The sequence below is a fragment of the Carcharodon carcharias genome, chromosome 7 (genome assembly GCF_017639515.1).
Source record: "Carcharodon carcharias isolate sCarCar2 chromosome 7, sCarCar2.pri, whole genome shotgun sequence".
In the NCBI taxonomy this organism is placed as follows: Eukaryota; Metazoa; Chordata; class Chondrichthyes; order Lamniformes; family Lamnidae; genus Carcharodon; species Carcharodon carcharias.
Window position 1 is genome coordinate 87,557,436 of NC_054473.1, and position 18,235 is coordinate 87,575,670.

General features: G+C 42.2%; 1 protein-coding gene across 2 annotated transcripts in view; it reads left to right on the forward strand.

Moving 5' to 3' along the window:
- Nucleotides 1-18,235, forward strand: part of ift122 (intraflagellar transport 122 homolog (Chlamydomonas)) — a 171,980-nt gene that overhangs the window by 48,125 nt on the left and 105,620 nt on the right. For both annotated transcript variants that reach the window (XM_041191120.1, XM_041191121.1), the window contains exons 9-12: nucleotides 6,054-6,245; nucleotides 7,795-7,933; nucleotides 10,493-10,695; nucleotides 15,493-15,630. In XM_041191120.1, coding sequence (XP_041047054.1) covers nucleotides 6,054-6,245; nucleotides 7,795-7,933; nucleotides 10,493-10,695; nucleotides 15,493-15,630 — 672 coding nt within the window. The remainder of the gene's footprint in view (nucleotides 1-6,053; nucleotides 6,246-7,794; nucleotides 7,934-10,492; nucleotides 10,696-15,492; nucleotides 15,631-18,235) is intronic.

The window sequence follows — 18,235 nt, forward strand, 5'->3', positions numbered from 1 at the left end:
TGCTCCAAAAAGCCATCTCGGAGACATTCCACAAATTCCTTTTCTTGGGATCCACTACCAACCTGATTTTCCCAGTCTACCTGCATATTGAAATCCCCCATGATCACTGTAACCTTGCCTTTCTTACACACCTTTTCTATCTCCCGGTGTATCTTGTGCCCTACATCTTGACTACTGCTCGGAGGCCTGTACATAACTCCCATTATGGTTTTTTTACCTTTGTGGTTCCTCAACTCTACCCACACAGATTCTACATCATCTGACCCTACATCATTTCTTGCTATCGATTTAATTTCATTTCTTACTAACAAGGCAACCCCACCCCCTCTGCCCTGCAGATACCCTATTTGGTTGCCCTTTTCACTCCAATCCGAGATGTCCTGTTTCCGTTACTGCCATTATCAACTTGCATTTTCAGAAACTTGATGACCAAACATTTTTTGAGCTGAAGGGTACATGCGCAAGTTTAACTAATGCCAGACGCCATAAGCTGCCCCTCTTATTTCAAGGATCCAGATGAACCCTTAACCCTAAGCAATATTTTCTGTGTTTGAGATACCTCTAACATCATTTTTCAGCACAAGTTTGTGCCTGTGTAAATTCATGCAGACCCTGAACTCTGATTGTGGGTTGAGATGAACTGCAGTAACCCACCAAGGCTCCTTCGACAGCACCTTAAAAACCCACAACCTCTACCACCTAGAAGGACAAGGGCAGCAGATAGATGGGAACGCTATCACCTGCAAGTTCCCCTCCAAGATACTCACGATCCTGACTTGGAAATATATCGCTGTTCCATCACTGTCGCTGTGTCAAAATTGTGGAACTCCCTCCCAAGCAGCACTATGTACCCACACCATGGAGATTGCAGCAGTTCAAGAAGGCAGCGCACCACCACCTTCTTGAGGGCAGTTAGGGATTGGCAATAAAAATGCTGGCTCAGGAAAAATGTTTCTTTATTATTGGCTTCCTGTCTTATGAAGTAGAACTCGGGCACCTTAGTAAATGACAAACATTCAAAGCATATGAATAAAGTGTATGCTTGCAATTTAAGTCGTTTTGGTAAGTTTTTTATGTTGCCTTCTATCCTACTTTTTTATTGTAAAATCCATAACACTTTTAAAACTGCAGACCCTAGAGTAAAGAAAAGAATTTTGAGCTTTATGTTTTATTTGCTCATATTTTTGAAATTACTTACTTAACCTTCATTAGATTTCCCCTTCCTGGCCAAGAGAGGCTGCTGGCAACCTGTTCCCAGACCTGGGCCTGTGTTGCTTTTGACTCTGCCACAAGAGATGCCCTTCTCTGTTGGGAATCACCTTGACTATGCTTGGTGTTTCCATCTGATGACATGTTGCAATCAGAAAGTGTTGCAATGCCCCTGGAGACCAATAACTTAAAAGAACCAAATGACCCCAATGCAAGAAACCAATGGGCAAGGTTTCACATACATTGCTTCACAGCCACACTCTGTCCTGACCACTGGCTCAAATATCTTAAACACCAAGAGCCGTGTGTCTGTTCTGACCACAGGCTGAAATCCAATCTCCCAATTAGCTCCTGTTTCCCTAGCAACCTGTCAGAGGCCCATTTCCCAGAAGTCTAATATCATAGCTAGGAAACCCAATTACCATACACTTTCCCAGAAATTAAAACTCAGCCTTACTTTTGCTAGAGAATGTCCCAAAATCTCAAATCCTGAACACAGTTAAAGCAGACCAATAGATGTTTGAATATCACCACAAAAGGTAAACCTCATTTGTGCCCAGTGAAACACATTACATCCACATCACACTGGCTGTTCATAGGTTAGAGATGCTGTGATGGTAGTGTCAGTTGTCTCTGTATGCATGCTGTATGGCATTATGATGTCTATACCTCCATGTTTCAGGCAGCTGGGTGGCATATCTCTTCCAGCAATTATTAAACTGTAGTTGCTACAACAAACAGAATTCATATCCGAATACTATTTTGTTACATTCTTCCTTGGCTTTAGATTTTAAATTTCAGTTTTCCCCGCTTTGGTAAAATTACCACCCTTCTCCCACCACACTCACTGAGGGAAAGGGTAAATGGCCTTCTATCTCTCTGCTTATGTCACTCCCTGACCAAACTACTTTAAGATGTGTAATATTGGTCAGCAGTGAGGCGTGGGTACGCAGCATTATAGTTTTGTTACTTTACTGGTCACCCAGGGCCCTGTGCTAATACTTTGGACACGTGAGTTCAGATCCTACCATGGAGTTGGGGAATTTAAATTCAATTAATTGAAAAAAAGCTGTAATGAAAGCTAGTATCAATAATGGCGACCATGTAATTACCAGATTGTTGTAAAAACCCATCTGGCTTACCAATGCCCTTTGGGGAAGGAAATCTGCTGACCTTACCCCGTCTGGCCTACATGTGACTCCAGACCTATGGCAGTATCCTTCCCCTATGGCAGTGTGGTTGACTGCCCTCTGAAATGGACTAGCAAACTTTGCTGTTATATCAAAGTGCTACAAAAATGAGATTAAGACCTGAAGAACCACCTGTCCATGACCAAATATTAGATTTGGACATGAAAAAGGCACATCCAGCCTTGTCGACACTGTATGGTCCTCCTGAGTGACAACTGGAGACTTGTACCAAAATAGTGAGAATTGCACCTTAGACAAATCAAGCAATAGTCTGACGTACTTTTCAGTTAACACTGTGGACTCCTCCATCACCATCCCTGGGTATGCCCTGTCCCACTGGCAGGACAGACTGACCAGACAATGGTGTATAGTTGGGAGGGAGTGCCCCGGAAAACTTCAACATAGACTCCAGACCCCATGAAGTTTCATAGCATCAGGTCGAACATGGGCAAGTAGTGAGGGTAGCAAAAGCACAGTGTATGCTGGGTAGGGAACTTCAGTGTCCATCACGAAGAGCACCACTACTGACCAAGCTGAGTCCTGAAGGCTATATCTGGCAGACTGAGATTGTGGCATGTAGTGAGAGAACCAACAGGAGAGGAAAGCTTTCTTTACCTATCCTTTCCAATTTACTTGCTGCAAATGCATCTGCCCATGACAGTATTGTTATGTATTGATATACATCACACAGTCCTTGGAGAGATGAACTTTTGTTTTCACACTGAGAATACCTTCCATTGTGTTGCATGGCACTATGTCTGTGCTAAATGGGAATGATTCAGAACAGATTTAGCTATTCAAAACTGGGCACTTATGAGATGTTGCGGGACATTTATGAGATGTTACGGGCCATCGGCAGCAGCAGAATTGTATTCCACCTCAATACATAACCTGATGGCCTGCATATCCTTAATTTACCATTAACATGTTTCAAGTTCTAAGTTGCATGGGTGCATGGACACACAGTTATCTGGAATGTACTGCGCAGGGAGCAAACAGATTGTCTGCATTTGGAACATTCCTTCCAAGATGTGCATGTGCCTGGCAATCTTACAGGAACTGCACAGCGCAACAAGCAGGCCAGGCATGGCAAAGAAAAATTAGAGGGATCATTGATGAGAAGTAAAGGTAACGTGCTAGGAGCAGCACCAGGCATACCTAAAAATAAATGAGGTACCAACCTGGCGAAGCTACTACTTATGATTAAGTGCATGTTAAACAGTGGAAGCAGAATGATATAGACAGAGTTAAGCGATTCTACAATCAACAAATCAGATCAAACTAATTCAGTCCTGTCATATTAAATCAAGAACGGTAATAGACAATTAACAAGTAACAAGTGGATGAGACTCCATGAACATCTCCAACTTCAGTGATGGCCAAATCCAGCAGGAGAGCGCAAAAGGGATGACTTAAGCATTCACAGCCAGTTTGAGCCACAAGCGCTGAGTGGATGACCTATCTCTACCTTCTCCTGAAGTCCCCACCATCGCAGTTGTCAGCCAATTCATTGCACTTTATGTGATATCAAGAAATGGTAGGGTACACTGGATATAGAAAAGGCTACAGATTATGATAACATCCCAGATGTAATGCTGAATTCTTGTGCTCAAGAGTTAGCCACGCTTCTAGCTAAGCTTTTCCAGTACACCTACAACTCTGGCATCTACCTGACAAAGTGAAAAAATTGCCCAGCATGTCCTAAACACAAAAGTAGGACAAATCCAATTTGGCTGATTACCACTCAATCAGCCTATTCTCACTCATCAGCAAAGTGATGGAAGGTATCACCAATAGCAGTATCAGGTGGCATTAATTCGCCAATAGTGTGCTCGCCAATGCCCAGTTTGGGTTTCACCAATATCTCTTGGCTCCAGACCTTGTTGCAGCCTTGACCTAAACTTGAATAGAAGAGCTGAATTCCTCAGAGCCGAGGTGAGAGTGACTGGCCTTGATGTCAAGGCTGCTGCTTTTCATCAAGTGTGGCATGAAGGAGTCCTAGCAAAACTGAAGTCATTGGGAATCAGGGAAAAAAGCCCTACGCTGTTTAGAGTCATAGCTAGCACAAAGTAAGATGGTTCCTTTGGAGGCCAATCTTCTCAGCCAAAGCACATCACTGTAGGAGTTCCTCAGGGTGGTTTTCCTAGATTCAACCATCTTCAGCTGTTTCATCAAAGACCTTCCTTCCACCATAAGGTCAGAAGTAAGGATACATGCTAATGGTTGCACACCAAGTACCATTCTCAATTCCTCGGATTTCTCAGGTAATGAAGCATTTGTGCCCACATGCAGCAAAATCTCGACAACATACACGCTTGGGCTGATAAATGGCAAGTAACATTTACACCACACAAATGCCTGGCTGTGATCATCTCCAACAAAAGAGAGTCTAACTATCTCCCCTTGAAATTCAATGGCATTACCATCGTCAAATCTCTCACCATCAACATTGAGGGTTGGGGAAGTGGGGCGTCTTCATTTACCACATATTTAACTGGACCAGTTACATAAATACTGTGGATAAACAGCAAGTCCGAAAGTGGTTATTCTCCAGTGAGCAACTCAACTCCCCAAAGCCTGTCCACCATCTACAAGGCGCAAGTCAGGAATGTGAAAGAGTACTCTCCCCACCTTAGACGAATGCAGCTCCAACAACACTCACAAAGCTTGACACCACCCAAGACAGAGCACCCCGATTGGTGCCCCAACCACCAACTTAAGCATCCATTCTCTCTACCATTGGTGTAATGTAATTGCAGTGTGTACCATCTAAGAAAGCAAGAATAGCAGACACATGGAATGATACCACCTGAAAGTCACACACCATCCTCTTGGAAATGTTTTCAATCCTTCATCAAAAATCCTGGAACTATTGGGTGTATGAGGACTCTCACTGCAGGGACTGCAGTGGTTCCTGGAAACACTCACCACCACCTCCTTGAGGACGATTAGTGATGAGCAATAAGTGCTGGCTTTGCTAGTGATGTCCATGTCCGTTGAATGAATAAAAAAATTAGAAGAATTTCATCTCTTCCTTATGGTGAATGCCATTCTTACGTACCATGTTACTCCACACTACAAAGTACTTCTTTGGCTGTAAAACGCTTCGGAATGTCCTGAGGTTATGAAAGGAGCTATGCCAATACATGTCTTTTTTCAAATGCATAGACATGTTTTGTGAGAACTGCATGTTAGCATTAAAGGCTAGGATTCTTGGTTACAACTTGAAAATAATTTCTAAGTGAGTCAAATTGTGCTGTGCAGTATTAGTAATGGCCATGGGAACAAATTCAAATGAAATTCCCTTGTGTCCTATTTTTAAAAAAAGTTTGACCAGGTAACGTTTTTGTGAATGTACTAGATTGGATAATTTCAACCCATGAGTTTAACTTTTCCTTCGTAATTCTTGCAACATGGCGTTGATATACTGCATTAATCCTCTTAGCTGTTAGATACTTCCCAACTCGTTGGCCATACACTTCTTTATTTTAAATTTATGGCGCTTTAGTTAGTGGGAATTCTCATCTAGATTGAGCTGATTACTTACACTTTGTTTAGTTTAAATTCTTAAAACTAAATTGTTTAAAATTGAAAAGCTGAACCAGATAAATCTGATTACATTTTGCATAATATCGAATTGTATCTGAATTACAGATTGGAAAAGACAGGGCACTGAATTTTGACCCCTGCTGTGTCAGCTACTTCACAAAAGGAGAATATATCGTGATGGGAGGCTCCGATAAGCAAGTCTCTTTGTACACGAAAGATGGAGTTCGCCTTGGTAACATTGGAGAACAGCAATCCTGGGTGTGGACCTGCAGGGTGAAGCCAGACTCCAATTATGTTGTAAGGTTTTTATCAGTTCATCTTTGCTAAATGTAGTCTTTAAGCACAGTTTATACTCCTCAAGTTCAGCCAATGTTCTTTTGTAATAATAATGCAAAATATTTAGCTTGACTTGTCCAGCAGCATTCTTGAGATATCTATTTTTCTGTATGATATTCTGGATGGCTCGTGATTTGACGACCATGACAAAACTTTCCATATATTTCAAAACTGAATGTACATCCTCTTGCTTTAACTCAGTGAAAATACGTCAGAAAGTTTTCTTTTCAGACTCATCCTGTCCCTTACAGTGGCTTAGAAACTCAGCTGAGCAGTGCCAATTTACAGTGTCTCCATGGCCTCCCAAGCCTTCAGATATGGAGGTCGGGCATAGTTTGCTCATTACGAACTGGAAATACACTGCTTGCCATTTTGATAAAGGCCAAAAAAAAGACAATGTTGATGGTCCACCCCTGGAACAGATGTTGGCTCTTTGCATTTCCAAATAAGAGGCCTAACGCCTGTTTGAAGCACCACCCCTCTGCCCCCACAAGAATAGTTTCTCTGAAGCAGCTGGTGTCAGCTATACATAGGAAAACAAAGCTGACATGGGCCTAACACCTGATCCTTAAAGGGATAGCTGAATGTGACAATTAACAAGATAAATTTTTAAAATTTATTTATTTGAATGTGGAAATGGGAATGCCCCTCCTACACCCTTCCCCCCCATTGAAAGAATGTGGGCTATTGCTGATCATCGTTGCTTCCCCCTACACTACCCTTATCCTCAGCCATCGCCATCTTCTGACCCGGTTGTCCATCCTTCTGACACAGTTACTGCACTTCCTTACTTATCTGTTGTTGAAGCAACCTGACGTTTGAACATATTTCTCCAGGAAATCTTCCTCTGACTCTCCTCTCACTGAATCCCTGTAACTCACTGACTCAGTCGAAATGATGCCCGAAATCCAAAATCAGGAACACTTTGGGCCTTGCCATTCGGGCGCCTCCTGTGTTCCACACCTGTCAAAAATGGGCATGCTCAAATATCTGGGCCAGTGTACTTTAATTATTCGAATTAGGATTGTCACTAATCCAGCTGTACCGTTCACAATCTCCAGTGTTTTAATCTGTACATTTATTTATCCATATTGAGTGCATATTTAGACAGAATTGTGAGGATCAAGGAATAGTATCTATTGTCATTGCAATTTTTAATTATTTCTCAGTTTTTTGGTTAGTTTCTGCAGGTGAATGCACTCACATTTTGAACCACTTGATGGCATCCATTTTTTCTGTTTTCAGTATTGACTCTATGATTGTAAAACTTCAGTAATGATTAAACATTAACTGGTGACATAATTCAAACAGTGTAGCAGGTTGAAATTTCACTTGTTGTTTGTATTTCATAGAACCAGGAATAGACCATTCAGTCTCTCAAATCTATTCTGCTATTTAATTAGATTATGCCTCAGTTATATTTTGGAGGTTTACATATTGCTGCTTCTCTTTGTCTTGTTACTCTTGTGGATGATGACTGCATGCCAATGGTTCTGTATTCTCTTCCAAGGTTGTAGGCTGCCAAGATGGTACAATTGCCTTTTACCAAATCATTTTTAGCACGGTGCACGGTCTGTACAAGGACCGCTATGCTTATAGAGACAGCATGACTGATGTCATTGTCCAACATCTCATCACAGAGCAGAAAGGTGAGTTTTTAAGCAAAGGTGTTGGCATTTGGTTTCCCCATACTATTGTAGTTAAATGATTATCTTAGTAATCACCGCAATAAATTACTGATGCATCAACAGCTGTAATTAATGCTCTGCAGCTTTGAAATCAAGTCAACCCGTTTCCGATATGTATCAGATTAATCTAGATATAACAAATAAAAGGCAAAGAAGTGCAGTTCTTAAACGTAGAAAATCCTACAACTAAGCAATTGATGAGTCAGCAACCATCGGGAGAAAGGAAAAATTGAAGGATCATAAATACAAATAGTTGCTTGGTAGGACAGACTTAAATATTGATGAGAAAAAGAGACATGCTGTCAAAACTTTTCATCTTGCACTCATCAGAACAGACACGAATACCAGATTTCAAAGGGAACAGCAATTTATACTGCAGTGGAAAAGGGGTGCTGATTGGTTGGCAACATCTTGACCAATCAGAGCCGACCTGCCAACCAATCGGCACCTCTTTTCTCATGCAATATAGACTGCTATTTCCTTTGAAATTTGGCATTTTTGCATTTGTATTAATGAGTGCAAGATGAAAAGCTTTGATAGCATGTCTCTTTTTTTCAGCATGCTCAAATTAAAAACACATTTCAGCTGCTAGCTTGTCCATTCTCTTTATAGATGATGACCGACCTGCTTTTCATTTGCTGCAGTTTTTCTTAAATCAAGGGTACAAACTGAAATTGTGGCCTTCTTTAACAGAAGTGATTGTTTATGTTGATGAAGGTGCAAGTTGTTGCATGATCTAATTCAAATTGAGGCTTTTTATAATGAAAGTAACCGTTTGGAATTCTATGACTTACATCAATTAATAATATGAAATACTTAAATTTGACTCATGAATGCCCGTCTTGAGATCAGACTAATTTTTCTAATCACCAGAGTCGTTGCTATGGCCTCACTCTATACAGTGGGAACATATCAGCCTCCCAGATTTATTTGTGACTGTTCAGTCACTACAAATTTATCTAAAAGCAACTTTGTTCTTCAGTCTCCGAAACCCCTTACTCTGTTACATTATTTATGTTGTCATCATAACCTAAATTTTCCAAATATGTGCTTAATAGCTTGTCCATCACCAGCACATAAGAAAAGTGTGATGTGCCCTGCCACTCCTAAAATCCTTTCCCCAGTTATTTTCATGACTGAAAAAACAGCTATTTTTTTATCTCTCTTACTTCCCATGGTGGATTTGTAGTAGTGATTGTACTCACAGTCAAGCCTTTTCTGGCCAGTGCCTGAACAGGCAGTCATTGGCCATAGCGCAGACTGATTGCCTTACTCTGGTCACCATTTCTGAGCATCCAATGTCTCAGGAACATCTTCCCTCTGATCCTGGTGCAAACACTAATCACTTTCAGTGAGACAAAATAAACCTCAATGAAACTTGCTTTAAATCCTGCAGCAGCATGTTATTTGTTCAAGGGCCTAGTTCTTATTCAAAAACATTTTTTTTGAAGCCTGAAACTCACTAAAAATCGTAGAAGTAACACTGAGCCCAGGAATAACAGTGGGGTCAGAGTTCATTGTGCCAATTAATTATATTGTTTCTGGAATCTTGCTGTGGTTAAAACAGCAGTGACTCAGGACAGAATTTTACATCCCATGGGCAGGTGCGTGTAAAATAATGCATGATGACATAGGCCGAGCGGCCTGACGTTATCATGCACTCAGGCAACATTTCAGCCGGCTGGTGCACGCGAGAGTTGGCAGTGCACTCGCCGACAATTAAGAGGCCTATTAAGGCCATTAAAGTAGTAATTGATGGCAATTTTTTGCTGCTCATCCAGCGTTATGGTTGGCGGGTGAGTGAATTGGCCAGGTGGCCTTTGCAATTTTGAGGAAACCTCACCCAAGAGTGGCATGAGGTTTCCGATATTAATTTAAAAAATAATAAAAACGTTTGGGCTGAATTTTTAAAACCTGTTGTTTAGGTGAGTGAGTCCGATGTGTGGATATATTTTTCTGCATTTTAAAATCTTTATTTGATGGGTTTAAATTCTTCAGTTCCCTGAGGCAGCTCTCCCGCACTCCTCCACGCCTGCGCTGACTTCAGCGTTCGCGCCCCCCCACCCCGGCAGCCCTGAGGCTTTTGACGCTCCTTTCATGCTGGCTGGCCGTTAGTTGGCCAGCCAGCATGAAATTGTGGTTGGGGGCTGATCGCAGGCGACAGGCCGTTTCCCAGCTGCTCCTGAGCCCACCAACCGCGCCGGCCCAACGTCCTGAAAATTCTGCCCAAGATGTCAAAATGAATTAATTGACTGGAAACACTTTGAGACCACATCAAAATGTATAAGATGTTATCTAAATGCAAGCTGGTTGTTCCTTATAGTGAAGTAATTCAAACTGATGCATTTTAGGAGGAGGCAACAAATCCAATCCCTTGTGATAGTTTTCTTAAATAAGCATAGGGTCATCAGCTCATGGCAAAGAATTATACATTTAGCAGTCAGTTTAATCAGTTCAAGAGCATGCTCTCTGATAATGCCTGGTCACTGCACTTACCATGTACATTTTCCTGTTTCCTAGTGCGGATCAGATGCAGGGAACTAGTGAAGAAGATTGCTATCTATAAAAACCGACTAGCAATCCAGCTACCGGAAAAAATCCTGATCTATGAGCTCTTTTCAGAAGATAACACTGACATGCATTACCGCGTGAAGGAGAAGATTGCTAAGAAATTTGAATGCAACCTATTAGTTGTATGCTCCCAGCACCTTATCTTGTGCCTGGTATGTCGACTAATGGAAGTTTCAGTTCATAGGCTTATCATAGTCAGTATAGTTACTTTATTATAGCAGACATCCAACTTGGTTGAGTTTCCAAACAATGTTTTTCCCTAAATGTTTAATTATTAAAGTACTTTCAGGTAACATTTTCAAACTGTCAATAAATATCATTAGATAGAAATCTAGAACTTTGAAAGAAGCAAAGCACTGTGGATGGTGGAAATCTGAAATAAAAACAGAAAATGCTGAAAACGCTCAGCAGATCGTGCAGCACCCGTAGAGTGAGAAACCGAGTTAACATTTCAGGCCTTCGACTTTTCGGCAGACTTGACAAAAATTAGAGATGTAACAGGTTTTATCAAGCACAGAGACAGGAAAAGTGGAGGGGGATGGGGGGAGTAGAGCACAAAAGTGAACGTCTTTGAAAGCATGGAAGCCAGGAGTGAGTAAATGACATAAGGGATGATTATGCAAGGCAAAAGGAAGTGGTAATGAGGCAATCGAAAAAACAAAATATGGTTCTAGAGGAGGCATGAATGGCAACAGCAGAATCATCACCAACAGCTTTGTCCCAAAAAAGGGGAACTGTGGTTATTGTCTAAAATTGCTGAACTGTAAATGTTGAGCCCAGAAGAATATAAAGTGGACAAAGGAGGACCCTGTCTTAGTTTTGGGAGGGAGGGGAAGGAGCATGGGCAGAAGTACAGGAAATGGGATGGAGATAGCCAAAGAACCTTTCAACTTCCGTAGAGTGGAATCAAATCCATTGTTGAACATGTTGCGGCCTCCTAAATCCATGCCTCTCTTTTCTGAAAATCCATGTTTGAATCCCTCCAGTCAAGTTTCTGCCCCTGGCGTAATAACTCTTATCAAAGTCACAAATCTTATTTGACTGTGACAGATGTAAACTAAGATGTCTCATCTTTTTGACCTGTCTGTAGCCTTTGGCATGGTTGATCCGTGCCATCCTCAGTGGTTCTCCACCATTGTCCAGTTGGGTGGGACTGCACTGGCATGGTTCCAGCCTATCTAACTATAGCCAGTGAATCGCCTGCAATGGCTTCTCTTCCACTTCCACACTATTACTTCTGCTGTCCTTTGGCCTTCAACTTTATGCCCCTCGGTGACATGACCAAATGCACAGCGGTAGTTTTCACATGTACGCTGAGGACACCCAGCTGTACACCACCACCGCCTCTCTTGACTCTTCCGCTGTCCCTAAATTATCAGACTTCTTATCTGACCTCCTGTACAGGATGAACAAAAAATATTGGGAAGATATATCCATTGCCTTTGTTACAAACTCTGTTTCCTAGCCAACGACTCCATTCCTCTCCCTGGCAACTGTTTGAGGCTGAACCAGTCTTCACAACCTTGAATCAGAAATATACTTCTGGCGAATACTGATACCATCATACTGATGCCATCGCTAAGACTACCTATTTCCACCTCAGTAACATTGCCTGACTGAGCACCTGCCCCAGCTCATCTGCTGAAACCTACATTCTCTGTTATCTCTTTGCTTCACTATTCCAATGCACTTTTGGCCAGCCTCCCACGTTCTACCCTCTGAGCTTGAGGTCATCTAAAATTCTGTTGCTCATGCCCTTACTTGCAACAAGCCACATCCACCCATCACCTCTGTGTTTGCTGAACTGTATTGGCTGCCAGTTAAGCTCGATTTTAAAATTCTCATCCTTGTTTCAAAATCTCTCTGAAGCTTCGCCCTTCCCTATCTCTATAACCTCCAGCCCCATAACTGTCTGAGATATCTGTTGTCCTCTAATTCTGGTCTCTTGAGCATCTCCAGTTTCAATGGCAGAGCAATTAATGGCCCTTCCTTCTGCCTAGGCCCTAAGTGCTGGAATTCCCTTCCTAAAGCTCTCAGCCTTTCTAACTCTCTTCTCTCCTGTGAGTCACATTTTCAAATCTAACTGTGATCAAGTTTTTGTCATCTATTATCTCCTTTAGTGTGTCGCAGTATCTTAGTTGGTAGTGCACTCTCCTCTGAATCAGAAGGTTCTGGGTTTAAGCCCCACTTCAGGACTTGAGCAAAAAAATTGAGTGTCGTGCTGAGGGAGTGCTGTACTGTCTGTGGTACGTCTATTGAATGAGACATTAAACCCAGCCCTGTCTGCCTCTCAAGTGGATGTAAAGAAACCGCATGGCACCATTTTGAAGCAGAGTAGAGGAGTTATCCCCAGTGTCCTGACCAATATTTATTCTTCAATCAACTTCACAAAAGCATGTTATTTTGTCATTATTACATTATTGTTTGTGGGACCTTGCTGTGTGCAAGTTGGTTGGCCCTTTTCCTACATTACAACACTAGGTTTAGAGGATGCATAGCACTTTGGTACATCATCTATTCATGAACAGCACTATATAACTGTTGGTCTAGCTTTCTGTATGTGGCTCAGTGTCAAATTGTGCTTTATCTCACTCCTGTGGTGTATCTTGGGACATTTAATTAAGATAAACGCACTATATAAATGTAACTGGTTGTAGATATTGCATCAACTACTGTTGCTGTATGTCAATTGGCTGCTGCTTTTACCAAGCAGTGACTATAGTACAAGGTAATTCATTGACTTTGGGAGATGCCGAGGACAATGAGAGCTATATGAGGAAGGCTATATGTACAAGTTTGCTTTCTTGTTTTTTTTGTATTCTTTTCTCTTACTGTAAAGAGTTAACAATGGTGTGTGAATGGAACATGTTTTATTATAATGGAACTAATTTACTCCTGTTCAAAGACAGACAGACTGGCAGACAGCTTCCCATTCTTCTTGAGCTACATGCTGGGTGCACATAAGGTATCTGAGTAGCTTGCCCTCCAGCTCGCTCCTCAAGCCTGTCAGCCAAAACAACTAAAGTCAAGAAGTCACTGGGCAAGGAACTGTAGGTGGAAATTCCTGTCATATCACTTTGTGGCACATAGTGTTTACACCACCCAGATACAGTGCACATGCTGTGCAATCTGCTTCTTAATAACCTAATCAACTGGTTCTCCAGTCATAAAATGCCAGTCTTTGTCCTCTTCATATACTTATGATGCAGCCTCTTTTCTTATTATCAAAATAATGTAATAATACTGACAAAAGTGAATGCATTAAAACTCCTTAGCCAGCTCCAGCTGCACAAGCAGAAACTGCAAAATTAAGAATTTGTCACTTTATGCATGGTTGACGCTGTACTTGGGTTGCTCTGGAAGTTTTGCATTTTCTATTTTTGATGACTGTTTGCTTTCCTTTTATTATCACTGGCCTGAGGTTAATAACTTGTGGTTCCATGACATACTGATCCCTTAGATTGAGTGACCATTCCTCATGTGTGAGTCCAAGCATTGGATGCTAACAGGCTAATTCACCTTGAGAAGGTGCACCAGAAGTCAGTACTGTCCTTACCAAATGTCTGCACAAATCAATTTCCTGGCCGGGTCTCTGGAAGCAGTCAGGAAGGAACACCCAATCTGAATTCCATCATCCCCAACCTCACCTACTGTCCAGATTGGAGATGTTGTGGTTCATTATAGGACCCAAAATGTTGCGACAGCCAAAATCAGCTAATTCAGGACAAAAGGTCAGGAAGAAACTTGGCTGGCACCTCTTTACACACGATGCCTTTACTGGACTTTGTTCTTAACTTTTAAAAGTTTGTCCTCTGCAATACTTCTAACTCTGTAAATTTAGAATGCTGAATATTTAAAAATCTAATTAAGGGAACACATGGGAATATGAAGTCATTTCATATTCACAGTATTCTCAGATAACCAACTCAAATTTGAAAGTTGTTACAAATTGTTTCTCTGGTTGAAATGTCAATGGATTTCTCTAGTCTAGGTATGAAAATATGTTCACACCATGCCCTTGATGTTTAATAGCTAAACTAGGTCAATCACTAGACACTGAATTACATTACCATGTCTGAAGACCTCACAGATCTGTTTCACAGCTGGGAAACATAAGATGGCATATTGAATACCACACTTGAAGTGATTTTAAAAGACAGCAGAAACTGAGCTGAAGAGATTTCATGAAATAAAAGACTCACATATAATAAAATAATCAAATAAGAGCCCAGGCTCACATATGAAGAATATATTTATGGCAAGATTTAAGAGGGTGATTTAGACCCATAGAGCTGTGCCGTAGTAAAGGTCAGTACCTATAGAGAAGAGGACACTTTATTTAACACTCAAATTTAGAAAGAGGAAATGAGTAATTGAAATACACTTCATGATTTTGAATTTGAAGGAAGAGTTCATTCTTAATTTGGTAGCTGCAGTTAAAAAGAGCTCTTTTATATTTCTCCCCTTCCCCATTTTTAAAGTAAGTCTTCTTTGTCCCTTTAGATCATCCAATTGTCGCACCCCATTCCTGAGCTGAGAGGACAGGCTAAATCTGCTGGTCAGCTCCCTCAAACAGAAACTGACTGTGAGGGATCGGTGCTGGGAGGGCAGATGTTTAAATTAGAATTAATACGAAAGCCCAGATTTGGGAACAATATTGTAAGCAGTGTAGAAACTGAAAATAAATCTTTTTACAAGTTGTGGGCATCAACAAAGCCATTTGTCATTTGAAGTTTTAGCTGCCTCGCCCATTGGAATAGTTTCCACTAAGACCAGGAAAGAAGTTTGTCTTAAGTGAGACTTCTATTAAGTGTGATGTTTTGCTTTGGCTGCATTTAATCCAGACTTTGAGGCTTGCACAGTTAACTTCTCTAGTGCTTTTTTGAATAAATGGCACTTTAAGTCAATCACTTACATCTTCACTAATGCCTTCCTTATGTCCCATGTAGGAGAAGAGATTGCAGTGCTTGTCATTCAGTGGTGTGAAGGAGAGAGAATGGCTAATGGAGTCACTCATTCGCTACATTAAGATCATCGGAGGACCATCAGGAAGAGAAGGCCTGTTAGTTGGTCTAAAGAATGGGCAGGTACTGTTAATCCAGCAAGTGTTTAATAAGATTACATGGGACCTGTTTGTCTCTCTGTTCTATTTTATGCTGCATTCTGAGTTGGATGGTGATGTGTGGGGCAGTACTTCCTTCACTTTGTGTGGTTGTTGCTTTGAATCTTGGGCCGAATTATATAGGCTCCTGTTGAGAGAAAAACAGAACCATTTGCATTTATTTTCAGTAATTTTTAATTCTAGGAGCGATTAATAAATAAATATGTAACACGTTTAATGTTTGAGCAAGATGATTTAATATTGAACCTCTGGCAAACTTCATTTTACGTGAAGCTTGAAAGGACACTTTTGCTTTGTTCACTTTTTCCTACCTTGATGAGTTACTAATCTTCGATATGTCGCAGGTAACTGCAAAGCAGAGGCTAGCAACCCCATTGGAAAAAGCAGTTTGATTCTTGAGACCTAATGGTTTGTTAAAATTAGCAGTGTCGGGAAGCAAGTTGGGATGTGACCTGGGAGACCTGAGTTGGGAGGAAATTGTAGGAAATGAGTTTAGGAAAAAACACATTCCTGAACTTGGCTCTATCATTGGTGAAGGCCCAGAACACAAGCTACCTGTTTTTGACCAGGAGCGAAAGATCTGATGAGCCCCTCTAGCCCCTTGCATGTCTTGTAACCCCTCACCCATTCTAGATTCTTTCATACTCTCTAACCCAAATCCATCATCCTCCAGCCCCATTCACACCTTGTTGCCTCTCAAACCCATTGGCTTTCCTTGCACCTTTTAGCCTTTCCTCTCTTTTCTAGCCCTCCCCTAGTTTCTCACTATTTTCTAACTCCCTTTACAACCCCCATTACAATCTGTAACCACTTTTGCACCATCTGGCCCCTTTGACACCTTCCTGCATCCTGTTTCTAGGTTAGGGAGTCAGCCTGTATCCCTGCAGTTGAATGGCTGACTGCCACATTTGTTAGAAAATCATAATTAGCACAAGGCACATGAAAGAATAGGAGAAAAAATATGGTGATTCAAAGCAGAAATTTTGGGACTGCAGTTTATTTTGCTTTTTATACATTTTAATGATTTTTTTAATCAATGAATAATGCAACACTTTCTCAATTTTTGTAAGTGAATCTCATCTATGTCAGACATTGCATAGATTAGAGATTGACTAAAGTTAACTGATCTTCCTTGCCAAGCCATGCTGTAGAGATAAAATAGTGATGTATGCAAATCTAAAATGAGAAAGGTCTGTTCAATTTCAGTAATCTTGGTCAGTCCAGGGTCCATGTACAATTGCTTGAAAGTGGGGTTCCTTTTCCCATCACAAATGCATGGATTGCTTACTTCAGGAAACACAAGGGACCGGTAACGTGGGCCAGGATTTTACATTGGTCGGGCAGGCTGGGTGGGACCCAACTGCTGCCCGTGATCGGCTCCGCACAGCCATTTTACGTGGGTGGGCCAATTAAGTCCAATGGTGACCCAACGGCCGATTCAAAAGCGGCCGTGGCAGCCATGTGAAGGCTGCCATTGACTCGGAGAGCCCCTGTTATGGAGAACGTCAGTGCTGAACATGGCAGGCGAGAGGGCAGGTCGGTGGGGCAGTCTGCCCTGCGTATTTCCGATGAGTGTCTCGCTGCCCCCTGGTGGAGGTGACAGCACGCCGGGATATACTTGTCCCCGGGGATGGGAGGAGGAGGCCCCCCCACCTCACCAAAAGTGCCTGGGAGGAGGTGGCATCCAGGGTGAGCTCCCGTGATGTGGTGAGGTGCACGTGGGTGCAGTGCCATAAGTGCTTCAATGATCTTCTGCGACTGGGAGGGGTGAGTACCGTGATGGCATGGGTCACTTAGCACAGCAATTAGGAGTGCCTACCCGCCGGACTTCAGAGTTCTTAGAGTGTGAGTGACAAATGTCTATGAGGCAGCATCTGGGCAAGGGATTGAGCCTTGGCTGCTTGGAACGAGTGTATTGCGGCTCCAGGGTCACGAATCGGCTGAGCCCTGCGAGGTATTCCTCATGTGGAGTAGGCCAGGATGCAACGGCAATGCAGGAACAGGGTGGATTACTCAATGTTCCTCTTTCCTTTTAGGAGAAGATCTCCCGCAACAACGCTGAAAGGTTGCGGACTGGTGGAGGACTGCCTTCTAATCTTGACCAGATACAAACAGGAGGCCCTGGAGAGGCACCATGCACCTAGGTCAGCTGGCCGCAGTGAGGTTGGGGCGACACAGGCAGTTAAAAGTGCAGTTCACTGAGGTCAGAATGTCTGTAATAGCAGCCATTCCGCTGTTGTCTGTATATTGATGTGAGCCTCGAACATGGAATCCCCATTGATAATGGAAAGACGAGGGCACCCTGATTTGGGTACCAGGCATGCACAGTAACAGGTATCTACTTCAACTAATGACATGCCCTTGTTCTTCCTTTCAGACTCACCAGCAGCCTGTTGGGGTCAGGAGCCTGAAAGGACTGCTCACCACAGAGGACACACGATAGAAATGCATCAGCCAGGCAGACACCAGTGCAGATACCAGCACCCGGTGGGCATTGGATCATTGGATAGTATCTCGGTGCACAGCGGTGAGGCCACGTCACATTCGTTTGAGGTGCAGGCGGAGGCAGA